The sequence below is a fragment of the Rhea americana genome, unplaced genomic scaffold (assembly GCF_003343005.1).
Source record: "Rhea americana isolate MKP2758 unplaced genomic scaffold, rheAme1 scaffold_335, whole genome shotgun sequence".
Classification (NCBI taxonomy): Eukaryota; Metazoa; Chordata; class Aves; order Rheiformes; family Rheidae; genus Rhea; species Rhea americana.
In genome coordinates, this window is record NW_028186463.1 from 600,951 (window position 1) to 615,308 (window position 14,358).

Consider the following 14,358-nt stretch of genomic DNA (forward strand, 5'->3'; position numbering starts at 1 on the left):
AGCTCTGCTCAGATCTGATCCTGTTGTTCTTCCCAACTTTTTCCTTCCACCCCAGCAGATGGAAGCCTCCATGCGAATGCTCAGCGCTTCTTCTCAGCCTCCCACAGCTCTGAAGGTAACTATGGGACGTCCTTTCCTTTCCTTTACTACCCGTGCTCAACGGCGCCCACGTGTTAATGCACGGTGGCTTCCAGCTCGAGTCGGGGAGAATCTTTTTCACATCTCTTCTCACAGGCAGAATCGTTTTCAGCCTTTGTGGCTGYGTTGTCCGTGGTATTTATGCACTTGTATTAGCTGCTGCGTTTGTGTGTGCAGTCAGTGGATATTGCTCTTCTCCTCCACCAGGGTCAGCAGAAGTGGCAGGTGCTGAGCGCTTCCTTGTGCTACACCGGGAGATTGTGCCCCATTTTGAACACACAGGCTGGGAAATGCAGCTTGTACTTGTGACTCCARTTTATACCTCTTAGATCAGGATGAAATGAGGGAGTTTGCAGTAGAGAGCCTGTCCTCGAGGGGAGTCGAATAATCGTTCTTCAGTGGAGCAAGAGGGAGTAGTGGAATAGGTGGAGTGGATTTTAGTTAGATAGGAAGGCTGTTGAGAGCTTTTGTGGTTTCATCGGTGTTTTTACATGCCTAAGCATTTGCTTATACAAGGGGGTAAAGATTAATTTATTTCCAGAAAGATCCTGACTTGGTCATTTTGGGGTCTCTTACTCTCTTAAAGCAGAGATTTGCGGGGGCTGTTGGTGTCGTTCTCAGTACTGCAGCAGCTGGGCTATCTGTTTACTGCTCCCAGTAAAGGGAATATATTGGTTCCTCTCCCTCTGACCTATGCAACAAACGCTACGAGGAACATTTATGTAATCGGAAACAACTTGCTTGATTAAACAGTACAAAACCAGGCAGGATCTAATAGCTCTGAAGTAACGGAGACTACGAGCAGTTAATAAACGTGTTTACAGTTCAGGTAGAATGCCTGATTTTTTTCCCTGGTTTTGTGTTTGTAAAAATGGAATTTTTCTACTTTATTTTTCTCCAAAGCCTTTGAAAATGTTTAGTGATTGCATACCCTTTAGTTAGTTTTTCCAGTCCTAAACTTAATGAAGGAGCTGTGTTGTTGCAAGCTGTTTTGCTGTCAGCTGAGCATTCTTCACCAGAGTGCTCGTACCTGATTACAAGTCAAGGTTTCTGTCAGAGGAGTCTTGGGAGAATATTAGCAAGGCAATATTTGGATGTAGCTGACCTTAAACTAGATTAATTCCAGGATCAGATACTGCTATTTTTTTTTGCAATACCACTTGTGGGTGTCTGTTGAGAAGGGCTCCGTTGTGCCCCGGGGTTATGCAGGCAGCATCAAATACCAAACGTGAAGAGCAAGAAGTTTTTCACTTTCGCCGGTAAGTAAACTGCAGCTCCTGCAGTGTGTTTTCTGATGTTTTTATTCTTTATTGGCACGAAAAGCATCAGTTTCTAAATCTGGGTTTGTTTGGTTTCAGTTCAGCTTGCTTCAGACATGTTGAGCCTGAGAGCAAGGCTGAAATCCGAGCTTCAGGGCTGTTTTCATCCACAGATCAGCAGTCACCTTTCACTTACATGGCAGCTGGCGAATCCCTAGTGTTCCTGCCACCACCTCCTCTCTGGTGGTGCTTTCCCTGCTTTTCCCACCTACCTACCCAAAATGATGAAGCAGTTTCCCATTCTYGAGGTCCTTCCCAGCTTCCCTGCTCCATACTTGTCACCTGCTGTCCCCTCCGGTCCAGCAGCCTGGGATCCACCTCTGCCACTTCCAAGTTCAGCAAGCAGCCGCGAGCTTTCTTCCGCTCTGCCCTTTTTCTGACTGCTCCTGGTATAACCCAGGGATAATGATCCAAACTCATGGCTCATCTGAACAGCGCAAATATTATTTCTGACTTTTGCCGCCTCCTTTGCCTCTTCTGCATTTGTAGATTCCATATTCTTTTATATACTACTGCTGATTTTGGGGGGCAAAAATACAATCTCTCCAGATGTGTGGTGTAGCACAGAGGGCACTGCAACATTGATTCCAGTTAGATTTTGGAATAAGCCTGTGCTAGAGTAAAAACACTTACTGTGATTCCAAAATGGGATGCTAGCTAGGAAGCACAAATTAAGGCTCCCTCCCTTTCAGAGTTGGCTCAGTCTACTGATATGGCACTGTTTTGGAAAAAAAAGATACTTTAAAAACTTGAGAATTACACTTTTCATTAACTTCTTTTCCCCTCTCACCTGTAAGAGTAGTTTGAAGGATACAGAACTTGCATTGAAACCAATCTTACTTAGAATAAATATATTTTTAGTTCTTATTTCACATAGATTTACCTTCAGTGCAAATTAGAAATCACACTTTTATAATGTAACACAGGTGTGGGCAGGCTCAAATAACAGTTCTTCTTTTTAATCTGCTCTAAAAACGCAGCTGGCTAGCAGCCGTGCAAGCAGCCTTGCTTGCTTACAAGCAATGTTTGTTCTGATCTGCTCCTATTTCAGCTGCGGCCACTAAAGCCATTAACTTGTGTCCTCTTTTTCCTTACTCAAGTTACCTGGAAAACAGAGCTAAGACTTCAAATCCGTCCCATTAACCAGTGCTATAGAAATGCTGCAGTGCTTTTTCAGTGCCATGAACGATCAGAGAAAGAAGAAAAGGTTTCCGTGTCGCTCGCGTCCCTGTGCAGATACTGTATGTGGTCTGGGATTTGATTAAAACCTTTTACTGTGCAGAAGGCAGGAGCAGGCACCCGGTCACGCCAGTGGGTAGGCTGGAGTCTCTTAACACAGCTCTGCTCTCGTTTATCAGCGCGCGAGCAGAACCGGCTGCCAAACAAACCTGCTGCGCCCCGAGGCCGAAACACCCTTTGCCTCGCGGGCTGCTRCCCTGTTTCTTTGCCCGTGAGATCAGCAGACCCCCAAGACTTACAAAACGCTAATAAACCCGTTTGCTCTGCTTGAATCCCGGGCCCGCAGCATTTATGTTAGCCTGGGCCRGTTCAAGCGTGCTCTGGAAACGGCGCGGCACGTTAAAGTTGTGACTGGTGCAGGAAYGAGCTCCTGCAGCGAAACAGCGTCTCAAAGACGGCAGCGCTGAGGCCGAGGTGGCTCGCTAAGTGCCGCGTGCGCAAGGTGTTCGCATGTTTCAAAGGAAAAAATAGCTTTATATAGAGGAGAGTTTAAGCGTAGCTCTTTCCTTCCTCATTTTCCCCAAAATGTCGGTGGAGTTAAACCTGCAAGTGTAACTTCGTAAGGTTTCTGGTCAGGTGTGAGAGCCGGGAACGTTAACTGCTTTTCATTTTTATTTTTTGTTTGGATTCACGCCTGCAGTCGCAGACTAGCGATGCGAACAGCTGCCGAGCCTCTCTTACGGCTGGAAGTTTGCTTTGCGGAAGGTCCTCAGGACAGACACGTGCATCTGAACACATCTGAGCTCCTGCAGATGGACACGGTGCTCTATGAAAAACAGTCTTTTAGCTACTCCTATCTGAAATCGCGTGTAGGTGGCCTGTTTTACAGGCATACTTAGTTTATTTGCAGTCAGGAGCTATCCGTGGGCTTGGTGTCATCCAATAGCAGCAGACAGCCCACGTGTCAGCTCTGACGGGCTTCCAGCCCCTCTGCCTCCTGAATTRTTTAGGATCCACTTCATGTATTTTTGTTCGTTTTGTGTCTCCCACAGTCTCTCCTTGCAAAAGCAGAGTCGGAACACCTGAGTTTTTAGAAGAAAAGCATTTAAAGAACAAAGGAGAAAATCTCACTTGCTTTCTCCTTTGCAGACGCTTTTTAGAGTTCTCACAGTCAGGGTAAGATTTGGGCAGCTGATTTGGGTCACTGGGTGACACAGGGGGAAAGAAAGAAAAAAAAAAAACAAAGTCCTTTCGTTTCTGTAGAAATACCCAGCCGTGGTGCTGCCAATCTCTGTGACAGCTGGCAGGTCCGGGCATCTCGGTGTCCTTGGCCCCCGCAGTGCGTTAGCCTCTCTGCCGAGCGGCAGGACCGGCTGCTGCCGCCGCTGAAACGCTCTGCGAACGTGCCGTGGGATCGGCGAAAGCCGTTCGTATTTATTCCGTGCRCACGAAACGTGAGTGGCTGCGTCTCAGCTGCGCGCCGAAACGCTGCGTAGGGCGCAAATGCCCGTACGAGGGGGAGTTCGTAGCCAGCTTTTGAGAAGGCGGATGCTGTACAGTCAAGGGCGTTTATTGTCAGCGATAAAATCTAAAACGTAGCGGCGGGGCGCATCGGCGAAAGCGTTCCCCGGGCTGCAGCGTTGCAGACACCTGCACGCTCTTCTCACGGCAAAGCTCGGAAACGCGGTTGTGCCGGTACCCGGATAGGGTCGCTTGGACAACCTCGGGAGGACAGATGTAACCCTGCTTCCGCTGCAGTACCGCAGTTAGTTCCCACGAGGGCTTTGCGTGCGCGCTGCCGTGCAGTCGTTCTAGATACGCTGATCCTCGCAGCCTCCTCCAGGGTCGAATAAGGCGCTTGTCCGAGCACGAGCGTCACCATCGCGGCTCGCCCGAAGAACGGAGAGTTGTCGGGGTACGTGGAAGCGCGGAGAAGCGGCGCGGGAGTCGTCCGGCTGCAGTCCCGCTAGGGGACTGGATTTGAGAGCCGGGATTTCCTTGTATTTTATTTAAGGCTGCAAACCTTCCCRAGCCGAGGGACAAGGCGCTCTGTGCAAATTCTTTGCAAATGGGTAAAACCAGTTTTCAGAAGAAAATGCTGCTTAATGCGCAGTGTATGGAGGTCAGAGCCGGCACGGAGCCAGCTGAGCTGGTTGCTGGTCCCTCCTCCAGCCGGTACTAATGTTTCAGCTGTTTTGGGAACAACTGACTCAGAAAAGGCTGTGGGAAGGATAAGCTGCTGAGCTGGGCTTCTCTGAGCAACCCTGAGCAGCGTGCGCTGCCTGGGGGAGGCTGGCTGGCTGGCTGGCCGCTACGCACGTATCTCTACCCTCTTTTTTTATTATTATTTTTAAAGCTTTTAATGTTACCAAGTCTGCACTTAATCTCTCTCAACTTCTTACATTTTGATTAAGGAAAATCTTTCAAAGCAGCATTAAGAAGGACAAAAAACAAAACAARGATTCTGTTAAGTATAAACGTACGTTTTCGGTATCGTAAAAGCTGACACTATTTTACAGTGTTAGAGGCCCTAGCAGTTCTCCCGGATGCAGTCTGGAGTCCTTTGCGGCGCTGCTGGTATAACTTACACAAAGTATCGAACTTGGAGGTGATATTCAGGGTATGGGAAATTACAGTTCCCTTGCTGTGAGCCTTTTCTGCGTGGTTTGCCATCAAAAACGGGTGAGCGGTTCCCGTCCTCGTCGCCACCTTTATTAACCAAGCAGCCGGCAACCGAAACGGTCATCTCTGCGGGCGCGGAGCCAGCTGCCTCCCAAGCCGGGTTGTGCGGGAAGCACGTAGGCACCGGCTTTGGGGAAATCTCGCCCTGGGGTTTTTAGCCTCTCTTGGTCTCATGTCTATGCAGAAATTATGATTGATGTTTAGCTAGAATTGGTTTCTTACAGCAACAGCATGAAGCAATAGCAGGTCTGTATTGGGCAAAAAATTGCGTAGCAAACAAGCAAACCCAGGATTTATACGTGGTTTGGGTTTTGTTTTTTTTTTCCTTTTTCTTTTTTTTGACCGGCTGTTTCCACATAAGGTTCTTCGACAACACTGCTGCCCAAGCGCTGATATTTATTGCGCTCTTTGGCTGAGTCTGTAAAGCGCAGGTAACGAAACACGAGAAATCTCCGAGAAGGACGTCGATCCTCGTGCTGCTCGTCGTGGAAGAGAGCCGGTCACCTTAGGAGACCTTCCCACCGAGCCCGGCCGAGCCGGGGACGCGGCCCAGCGATGCCGGCGAAGGGCCGGCCTCGGCGATCCGCTTTCGGGCTAAACAGCCGCTCTCCAGGGGCCGTTCCCAGCCCGGCACTTGAGCTGCGCTGTTCTGGGAACAGCGCWGCTTCCTGCAGGCTCTCGGCCGGGGCGGGGGGATTGAAGCTCGGTGGCTTTCCAGGGAGTTAGTTTRTTTTTTCCATTTCCTTTAACTTTAGGGAAAAAGTACTTTTTGCTTCCATTAATTTGTTTGCTCACTCACAGAGCAGCAGGGAAGTGAAGAGCATAAACTAGGCATCAGTGGCGGGGTCCCGTCAGGAGACGCCCGCGCTCACGGGCGCCGCGTGGGCTCCTGCTGTTCCCTGGAGTTCCCGGCTGAAAGGTTGAACGAAGGGGTTATCCGAAAGCATCTCTGGCTTAATACGTCAGGCTTTTACCTGAGGGGAAACGCGAGTAATAATTCAGAGAGCCAGAGGCAGGTGTAATTCCAGTGGTTCAGTGCACGGAGACCTTGGCTCAGGGAAGACCTCAGCCCATGGAGAAGACGTTCATGGACCTGGGAGGTGGCCGTGCAGTGCCAGTTGTGTAGCCTGGGCTCCTTCCTGGTTCTGGACTTCGGCTCTTGCTTTCCACAACGCGGAGGAGGAGGAAGAGCGTTGCAGAGGCGACCGCGTGTTGGCCAGGCAGTATTTCATCATCGTGGGTTTTTTTTCCAAGGAAATCCTTTCTAGGGGTTAGGAAACGGTCGTCTCCAGGGCGGACGTTTGCATCCGAAACGCCGGCTGAGCTGCCAGGGAGAGGCAGCGCGTTGCCGCACGGGGGGAAAGGGGAGCTCCGCAGCGGAGGTGCCCTGGTAGCCGAACGTGGCCCTGCCGTTCCAGCCGCTCCGGTCTCGGCGTCGCTCGGAAGAGCCTCGCTCCCGAAGGACGGGGCGCAGCCGTGGCTGGGGCGTTCGCCGGGCTGACGGCGCCGTTGAAGTCGCTGCGCTTACGCCRCAGCGCAGCGAGGAGGGAGAATAAAAACGGCGCCTGGGGCATCGCGGAGAGCAAGTGTTTTGAGGAAGCGTAAAGGGACGGTGGCGGCTGCTTTGGGGTGTCTGATCTGCAGGTGGCATTTTGCTCCCGAAGGGGAACGGGGGAATTTTTGAGCATCTTTGGACGCTGGGAGGGATGCAGGGAAACGCGTAAATCCCGGGTGGGAGGCGGCCGTTGGCTCGCAGCGCGGTGGTTTCCGTCGCCGCGCGCCGGCTGACTCATCCTTCCCTGGACRCGGAAAGCAGAACCGGGGCCGCAGAGGCAACGCCGACCCGGCCCCGGCGGGCGCCGCGACGCCTCTCCGCGCGTGCGGCGGGACACGCGGCTCGTGCAGGGCAGCCGGCGACCTGCGGCAGCGCGTGGGGCGCGAGGGCTTTTCTTCTGGCTCTCGGAGCRGTCACGGGCCGCATAAGCCACACAGTTTTATTTTTTTTTTCTCTCTTTTTCTCCTTAGAGCGGAAGCGGGGCTGCGCTGCAGGGAATTCCCTACCGGAGCCTGAACCGTCACAGGCCAAACCTGCCCTTGGCTGATCTCCCRGAGGAGGAAACCGAAAGAATCGCCAGGATTTTCTCCGCTCGCCTGTCCAAGAAGGAGTAGGGCTGCGCGTGGGGCTGCTTCCCAGCCGCCGCTCGCGCCCGATGCGGGCAAACGCCGGCTCCTCCCAGGCGGACGAGGTGGCGTRAGCAGGTTTCGATCCCTGATTTTTAATTTGCCTCGTTGGTACGTGTTTAAAGGACGCAAAATCCCAGCGGTCAAGCAAGGGATCGGCTCCCGTAGGGAGCTGAGTCCTGCAAGGCCGGGCCCTGGCGAGACTCGGATCAGTGGGCTGTTCCCTGGTCTTCAGATACACGAGGAAAAAGGCATCTCTGAGATTTACTTGTGTGGAGTTTCTTGTAATTATTTCTTTAATAAGCTGGGGAAACAAACGGCCCCGTTTTGGGGCAGCTGCTTTTTCTTGAAGCCAAAGGTGTGGAAAACAGGAATTTCTCRCTCCGTAGTGAGATGGAAAACCGTCGCTCCGCCGTCTGCGGGCGCTGCGGAGCGAGAGGGAAGGCGAGCTCCCGTTCCCGTGTGTGGCGGGAGCTTGATTGCCTGATTCTCTGAGTGCTAAACGATCGAACGTGCCTGAGCGGCTTCGTAAGCACAAGCCCAGGATGCTGTAAGATACCAGTCCATGTACAAAGTGTTTTTATCAGAAATACGTGCTTTTGTGCTGTAAATAATTTTTGTACCTTTTTTTGTTGGGTGTCTTTCAGATGATGGACTACAAAGYAAACCAAGCTAAGTTATTTTTGTACCACTATCCAAATGCTCTTTGTGTTTCAATAAAATTGCACTGGTTTCTTGTCACCTCRTGCTTGAATGTACTGCTGCCACGTCAAAGCCTCCTGTTCACCGGTTCCTGGGACTTGTTTCCCACCAGAAAACTTGCTGGTGGGACTTTATAAAGATGCTTTCTGAGAGGTGGCGGGGGAACACGTAAGGGCCTCGAGGGGCGAGGTGGACATCGGGGTCCCACCAGCACGGATCTGCCTTTACGGCCACCCTCACCGTCAGCGTCCCGTCGGATTTGGGATCCAGGGACCCAGAACTTCAACCCTCCCTTTCTCTTCCCGCCTCTGCCCTTTTGTTTTTCCCAGAAGGGGGAATCCAAATGCATAATTTTGCTGCTAATGCCAGTCTCCAATTTAGGCTGGCGAAGCCGTGCCGAGGCCGGGAGCTCTTCCTGCCCAGGAAAGCCRGGACCAGCTGCCGAAGAGGATCCTGTTCGGGCTTATTTTTCAGTGAGTTGCTGTCTTGGGGGGGGCGACATCAGCAAATCTCCTGGGTATCGAATGTCCTCAGGCTGAACCTGATGTCCCCGACCTCAGTGCCACCGCGTGACCTGGCTGGATGCCAGGGAGCCCCGCGCTCACCCAAGGCAGGAGGCAAATGTCAGCGGGGGCCAAACGGAGCCGGCTCCAGGGACGCGAGTTCAGCGGTTTCCTCGCTTGCAGCTGGGTCAGCGCAGGAGAACGCGGCAGGAGGCAGCCCGGCCGCAGGATGCGTTTGCCGGATGCTCGTGTCTCAGCCTGTAAATAGCCGAATTTTATCCCTGCTTGACATCTCTTCCCGCGCCCCTTGCCGGGGTGGTCCTGCCTGCAGAGGAGTGCCGTAGCCGTAAGCTAAAAACTCCCCGTTAATCCCCGTTTTGGGGTCGTGGCAGCTGTCAGGGCCAGGAGTGGAGGGAACCGYGGCTCCGGTTTGGGGGCTGGTGATGCTCCGCACGGAGCCGGGCAGGTTCCACCAAAGCKGCGCTCGTGGTGAGGAGGCAGCAACGATGGGTTTTTTTTTTGTTTTTTGTTTGTTTGTTTCTTTCTTTTTTTGGGGGCGGGGGACACGACTCGGGGGCTGCCGCTGGGGCACCAGCGCTCGCTGGCCCACGGCGGCGCCAGCCGAGMGCTGTAGCAACCCCGGGGCGCGAACCCGGGTCCGGCGCGGCCCCTCCCGCCGCCGCCGGGGCTCGAACCCGGGTCCGGCGCGGCCCCTCCCGCCGCCGCCGGGGCTCGAACCCGGGTCCGGCGCGGCCCCTCCCGCCGCCGCCGGGGCGCGAACCCGGGTCCCTCCCCCCTCCCCGGGGCGGAGCGGCGGCGCTATAAGAGCCGCGGCGCTGCGGGGGCCCCGCGCCCGGGTCGCTCCGCGCTCGCCGCCGCCTGCAGCAGGTGGGTCCGGGCGGGGGCCGGGGCCGGGGCCGGGGCCCCGCGGCCCCCCTGGCCCGTCTCCCCCCGCCGTCCCCTTCCCGCAGGACTAGCATGAGCCCGGGGCATCGCCTTCCTCCGCCGTCTATGGAAGGTGACGGGACCCAAAACGCCGTCGAGGAGCGGGACGCTTTCCGGGCCGCCTGATCGAGCCCCGGACGCCCGGACCCGGTAACCAGCGCGCCCGGGGCAGGGGGCCGGTGCCCGGTCGGCGCGGGCAGAGCGGCGGTGCCGGGGCACGGGGCAGGGAGCAGGGGGAGCCCCGGCGGAGCGGGCTCCGCGGCCCCCTCAGGGCTGTCCTGCCCGGCTCGTCTAGGCTTCCCGCCGTCCGGCGCGTGATCCCGGCGCCATGGTGGGCTTGGGGCCCAGCGAGGTGCCGCCGACGGCCGCCGTGAGGTTCGTGGGGGCCGGCGCGGCCGCCTGCTTCGCCGACCTCGTCACCTTCCCCCTGGACACGGCCAAAGTGCGGCTGCAGGTGAGGCGGGCGCCGCCGCGGCTTTGCTCGCCGTCGCTCCAGGAGCCGCCTCAAGCCTTCGCCTCCTCCTCCTCCTCCTCCTCCTCCTCCTCCTCCGTGCTGCCCAGATCCAGGGGGAGGCGAAGGCGGCGGGCGGCGCGGCGGGCGCCCGCTACAGGGGCGTCTTCGGCACCATCGCCACCATGGTGAGGACGGAGGGCGCCCGGAGCCTCTACAGCGGGCTGGTGGCGGGGCTCCAGCGCCAGGTGAGCTTCGCCTCCRTCCGCATCGGCCTCTACGACTCCGTGAAGCAGTTCTACGCCAAAGCGCCCGAGCGTAAGTCGCGGGCGCCGCCGCCGGCCCCTCGGAGCAGGATTCGCTCTGGTTTCTCTGATTTCCCTTGGCCGCTCTCCAGGCGCCGGGCTGGGGAGCCGGCTGCTCGCCGGCTGCACCACGGGCGCGCTGGCCGTCGCCCTCGCCCAGCCCACGGACGTGGTGAAGGTGCGCTTCCAAGCGCGGGCGCGCGCGGAGGGCGCCCGCCGCTACCAGGGCACYGTGGACGCCTACAGGACCATCGCCAAGGAGGAGGGAGTGCGCGGGCTGTGGAAGGGTGAGCGCGGGTGCCCGAGGGCGCAGCCGGGGCCGCCCCGCCGYCGCCGCCGCCCTGAGCGCTCCCTTCCCCTCCTGCAGGAACGTCCCCCAACATCGCCCGCAACGCCATCGTGAACTGCGCCGAGCTGGTCACCTACGACGTCCTCAAGGACGCGCTGCTCGAGTCCCGCCTGATGACGGGTGAGTTCGTCCCGCCCCGGCGGAGCGGCGTTAACCGCCGTGGCAGAGCCCCCCGCTCCCCGCCGGCCCCCCGCTCCCCGCCGGCCCCCCGCTCCTCACCGGCCTCCGCTCGGCAGATCACCTCCCGTGCCACTTCGCCGCCGCCTTCGGGGCCGGCTTCTGCGCCACGCTCGTCGCCTCGCCCGTGGACGTGGTGAGGACGCGCTACATGAACTCCGTGCCCGGGCAGTACGGCAGCGCCGCGCGCTGCGCCCTCGCCACGCTCGCAGGGGAGGGCCCGCAGGCTTTCTACAAGGGGTGAGTCGGGGCTTGGCCCTGTGCCGCCCTCCTCCGAGCCGAAGCCGCCTCCGGGGTGGAGCCGCCGTCTCGGAGACGGCTCGGGAAAGCCGGCGCCCGCGGCCCGGCGGCTGCCGACCGCCCGCCCGGCTGCTCTGGCGCAGGTTCACGCCCGCCTTCCTGCGCCTGGGCTCCTGGAACGTGGTGATGTTCGTGACCTACGAGCAGCTGAAACGGGCCCTCACGGCCGCCCGCGGCTCGCGGGAAGCCCCCTTCTGAGCCCGCCGCGGAGCTCCTGCCGCGCCGCCGCCACCGCCGCGCCTCCTCGCGCGCCGGCGCTGGAGGGAGTCTCGCCGCGGGGCGGAGGAGACGGGCGCCCCCGGCACGAGGACGCGGAAAGCCTCGGGCCTTGCCGTGGCCACAGTGAGGCTTTAAGTAAATTGCGCGCCTTCCGTYTTCTTTTTTCAAATGCTTCTGGTCTTTCCCAAACCCTGCTGGTTCGCTGGGTCCACGTTGGCCCTGGGGGGCTTCCAGCCCCATCCCAGGTGCTGAGCTGGCAGCCAGCGCCTGGAGACGTGGTCCCAGACCAGGAGGCCAGAGCAGGCCCAGGAGCCACCTGCACGTAGTGTTGGGGTGTGAGGATGGTAGAGCCTTCGGCAGCAGAGAAGGAAGCAGCTTTTCAGAATATGAGTCCTCTTTTTTTGGGGGGGGGGGACTCCAAAGACCCTCACCAGCTCAGGGCAGCTTTGGTGGAGCGATGATTAACTTGCCTCGTGCACCTCTTTGAGTAAAACCAAAGTTTGACCCACCTTGGCCTGCCTGCTGCAGAAGAGCATTTGTGAGCGCTGTCTTCCCAGCCAGGAGCTGGCCGGACTGGGAGGAGGAGAACTGGGCCCTCCAGCTCCCTCGGAACGTTTTTTCAGGGCTCTGGGAGCCTCCATCTCAGCTGGAGGACAGGGACCAGCTCATCCCAGCGAGTCCTGAGGCTGGTGCAGGTCCCTGCAGCACCCCGGGAGGTTKGAGCCACGTGGGGAGTTGTGCTCGGTGCTGCTCACCTTGGGGGGGCCGTCAGGCATCGCTGCAGCGCGGCTGCTSCTGGGGGTAAAGTGGGGAAGCTACTGGGCAGAGGCCAGAAAGCAAAGTGGAGTGGAGCCTGGCTGGTGGAAAAACACCATCTCCAAGGGGCTCTGCGTCTGTAGACTGCAGGAAACCTGGAAAAATCTCTAGTCTTTACACAGGGAACAGAGCTTTATTGCTTGGAGGAGCRTGGAGGGATCCTCTCCTCTCCTCCCCCTAGCACAGGAGCGCCTTCCTCAAGAGCTTCTTCTTGTCAGGCGTGAGCTGCTTGGGAAAGGAGATATCGAAGTACATGATGAGATCGCCCTTGCGCGCGGGGTCCTGGAACAGCGGCATGCCCTCCCCTGGCACAACCTTGCAGTACCTGGGGCTGYGAAGCAAAGGAAGGGYCTGAGAGGGGCAGTGAGACGCTCCYGGCCCCGAGAGCCGAATGTGGGGTGGTGATTTGGGGGGTCACAGGCCTCTGGCTCTAGAGCATCGAGGCCGGACGTGCGCAACGTCCGGGCTGGCCCCGCACCGTGCCGAGCCTCACGCCCGCTCTGCAGGGTGTTTTTCAGGGCAGCGCTTACTCCACAATGTCGTTGATGGGGATGTTGAGCAGCCTCCCGTCCAGCGTCTTCACGTCCACCGTGCAGCCGATCAGCGCCTGCAAGACGCGGAGCGAAGCCCCGAGCTGCCTTTTCGCCCTCCCCGGGAGCCCTTTTAGCCACTGCTTGTGTGAGCGAAGCGGGCGGCCAGGAAGGACACCTGGCCCTTCACAGCCTCCCGCGCAAGTGAAGGCTCCTCCAAGCACCTAGCAGCTGCTCTCAGTCTCCCTGCACACGCACAGCTGTGCCGTGAATAAATCCAGCCACCCCGTGGCCTAGCTGGAGCCCTAAAGCCCGGGGGTCTCCTCCCCGCTCCGTGCATTTCGTGGCCGCCTGACGAAGCAGAACTGAAGTTCTGGGTCCGGCTCAATCGCTTCTCTTTGTCCAGCAGGGACCTGGGCCAGSCCCTGAGAAGATCTTTACCTTTACCAGGGGGATGGTGGCTACGTAAATGAGGTTGTCGTCTGCTCTTTTAAACCTGGGGTGGAGTTTCTCTCGGACGACAAAGGTGATATCGGCTGGAATGATGTTTGGGCCCTAAAAAGTCAAGGAAAAGGGATACCTGGAAACGGTTCAGTGTAACACAAACACTTTCATATGGGGAAAGGTGACAGGGATGAATGCCCTTGTGTTGCTGCTTCCAGCTGGCTGGGGAGAGAGGAGAAGTATTTTCTTCCTTAAAGGAAAAATCCCATCTAATGATTTTTACAGTAAAAACTAGGGTCTCACATTTCCCATTTTGTCACAGAGACTCTGGGAGTGGCTGGGAACGGGGAGGGATCCAGTATGACAAGTACCACAGCATGAAATCTCAGCAAGCAAAGCAGGAAGAGCACTGTTATGCAGGTTGTTTCAGAAGGCTTTTTCTTTGCTCCTATTTAATACAAMCGTGTACTGAATTCTTAGGAGAAAAAGCTTCCTTTTGCCCAAGATTAACTTCCAACCCCCTTCCCTCCCTCGCCCACTGCCACACTTGCATTTCCCGTTAAAAGCAAAAAGGCTCTTTTAAGAAAGTCCCCTGCTAGGGCAAGGGAGAGCAGCCTGCGTTTTGCAAAGACGAGGAGAGGCRGAACACCACCCCTGCCAAACGCTGGTGCTCATCGCAAGGAAAAGCTAGGCAGGAAGAGCGATTCCCGCGGGTTTCTGAGCGCCACCGGCACGTCCCCAGGCCGTGGGCTCCCGGGGCTCTGAAAGCCAGCGCAACGCGGCGCGGGCCTGGCCGCCGCCGGCCTCACCTGGTCTCCTTCCCTCTCAAAGGTGATCCTGGTGCCCTGCTTCCAGCCCGGCTGCACGTCGATCGTCAGTATTTTATCTCTGATGGTGGTCGTCTGGCCATCTTCATTCATCACCTGGGGGGATGAGCACGGGGGCTAGGGGAGCTGGTCCCGGCAGGGGCGATGCAGCGGCAGCCTGCGGAGCGACACTGCTCGGGAAGAGGCAGGGACAAGGTCTGYGGGGAGAGGAAACCCCTGCCGTCGGAGCAGCGTCGGCTCCGTTCGCAGCGGCGCTCAGCTCCCAGGCTGGATCACAGCCTCGTGGTGCTG

At 57.5% G+C, this 14,358-nt stretch overlaps 3 protein-coding genes across 4 annotated transcripts in view; 2 read left to right on the top strand and 1 right to left on the bottom strand.

Moving 5' to 3' along the window:
• C2CD3 (C2 domain containing 3 centriole elongation regulator) overlaps positions 1 to 8,323 on the top strand; it is a gene marked incomplete at its 5' end in the record, with an annotated part of 49,356 nt that extends 41,033 nt beyond the window's left edge. Inside the window, 2 exons of the mRNA XM_085311217.1 lie at positions 13 to 115; positions 7,344 to 8,323. Of these exons, the coding sequence (XP_085167343.1) occupies positions 13 to 115; positions 7,344 to 7,487 (247 nt within the window). The remainder of the gene's footprint in view (positions 1 to 12; positions 116 to 7,343) is intronic.
• Positions 8,324 to 9,569: 1,246 nt separating this feature from the next.
• On the top strand, positions 9,570 to 11,619 carry LOC146592345 (dicarboxylate carrier UCP2-like). The gene is made up of 7 exons (XM_085311218.1): positions 9,570 to 9,799; positions 9,945 to 10,103; positions 10,211 to 10,418; positions 10,498 to 10,692; positions 10,773 to 10,874; positions 10,991 to 11,171; positions 11,315 to 11,619. Exons 2-7 carry the CDS (start codon positions 9,978 to 9,980, stop codon positions 11,427 to 11,429), a joined length of 927 nt encoding a protein of 308 aa, XP_085167344.1. The 5' UTR covers positions 9,570 to 9,799; positions 9,945 to 9,977; the 3' UTR covers positions 11,430 to 11,619.
• A 760-nt stretch (positions 11,620 to 12,379) lies between these two features.
• The window catches only part of DNAJB13 (DnaJ heat shock protein family (Hsp40) member B13), a 4,187-nt gene continuing 2,208 nt past the window's right edge, over positions 12,380 to 14,358 (bottom strand). The window contains exons 5-8 of one of the 2 annotated variants that reach the window (XM_085311220.1): positions 14,050 to 14,163; positions 13,238 to 13,351; positions 12,797 to 12,873; positions 12,380 to 12,597 (exon numbers count right to left, since the gene is read on the bottom strand). In XM_085311220.1, the coding sequence (XP_085167346.1) occupies positions 12,444 to 12,597; positions 12,797 to 12,873; positions 13,238 to 13,351; positions 14,050 to 14,163 (459 nt within the window). In that variant the 3' untranslated portion in view covers positions 12,380 to 12,443. Of the gene's footprint in view, positions 12,598 to 12,744; positions 12,874 to 13,237; positions 13,352 to 14,049; positions 14,164 to 14,358 lie in introns of both variants that reach the window. The other variant, XM_085311221.1, reaches the window with a different exon arrangement.